At 59.4% G+C, this 1,065-nt stretch overlaps 1 protein-coding gene across 1 annotated transcript; it reads right to left on the minus strand.

Annotated features, from left to right (window-relative positions):
* Window positions 1-4: 4 nt before the first annotated feature.
* On the minus strand, window positions 5-1,058 carry LOC109509373 (zinc finger protein 668-like; the record flags this gene model as incomplete). The annotated part of the gene is made up of 1 exon (XM_019859231.1): window positions 5-1,058. A coding segment is annotated over exon 1 (933 nt), but the record flags the coding sequence as incomplete, so codon positions are not given.
* Window positions 1,059-1,065: the final 7 nt, after the last annotated feature.

The raw sequence follows: 1,065 nt of genomic DNA on the forward strand, positions 1-1,065 counted from the left end.
CGCACTGTGGGCACAGGAAGGGCTTCTCGCCGGAGTGCGTGCGCAGATGAGACTGGTAGGAGGACAGCTGCGTGAAGCCTTTTCCGCACTGCTCGCACTGATAGGGCTTCTTCTGGGAGTGGATGCGTTGGTGGCATACCAACGAGGACGAGCGGGAGAAGGCCTTGCCGCAGTCGGAGCACAGGAAGGGCTTCTCTCCGGTGTGGGAGCGCTCGTGGTTCTTCAGGTCCTTCAGCTCCGTGTAGGTTTTGCCGCACTCGTTGCAGGCATACGGCCGGTGGCCCTGGTGGTTGCGTCGGTGCTTACGGAACACGGAGGGGTCGGCGAAACTCTTGCCGCACTCGCCGCAAAAGTACGGCTTCTCGCCGGTGTGAGAGCGCATGTGCACCTTGAGTTTGGACAAGGTGGGGTAGCTTTTGGAGCACTGGCGGCAGGAGTAGGGCCGCTCGCCGTTGTGCTGCGTCATGTGGATCCGCAGGCAGATGGCCTGCATGAAGGCCTTGCCGCACTCGGTGCACACAAACGGTTTCTCGCCCGTGTGCGAGCGACTGTGGTTGCGCAGCTCGGTGGGCGTCTTGTACGCCTTGTGGCAGTCGGGACACTGAAAGGGCCGCTGGGCCAAGTGCGTGCTCTCGTGTTTGGAGAGATGGGCCTTGCTGGAGAAGATCTTTTGGCACTGCGGACATGCGTGGGGATGTTGCGGAGGCTCCTTGCCGTGCACCGAGAGCTTGTGGTCGCGCAGCGCCGGCACGCTCCGGAAGGACTCGCCGCAGGACGAGCACTTGAAGGACAGTTTGGATTTCGGGGGACGGCCCCTGCCTCGTTTTTTCACGGGCACGTCACTCTCCGCCGCCTCCCCTTGTTGGCGATCCTCATCTTGCGCTAGAGGGGTGTGTTGCTCTGTAGGAGGTGTGTTGCCAGCCTGCGGGGAAGCCATCTTTCTGTTTGAAGATCAATTCCACCAGGGTTTCCTAACCTTTACGGAGCCAAGGCACATCATATTAGAACAAGATCAGTAAAAGTATCCCCCTATCCAATGAAATAAAGACGATCACATCAAAAAAA

Source organism: Hippocampus comes, unplaced genomic scaffold (assembly GCF_001891065.2).
Source record: "Hippocampus comes isolate QL1 unplaced genomic scaffold, H_comes_QL1_v1.1 C16873254, whole genome shotgun sequence".
In the NCBI taxonomy this organism is placed as follows: Eukaryota; Metazoa; Chordata; class Actinopteri; order Syngnathiformes; family Syngnathidae; genus Hippocampus; species Hippocampus comes.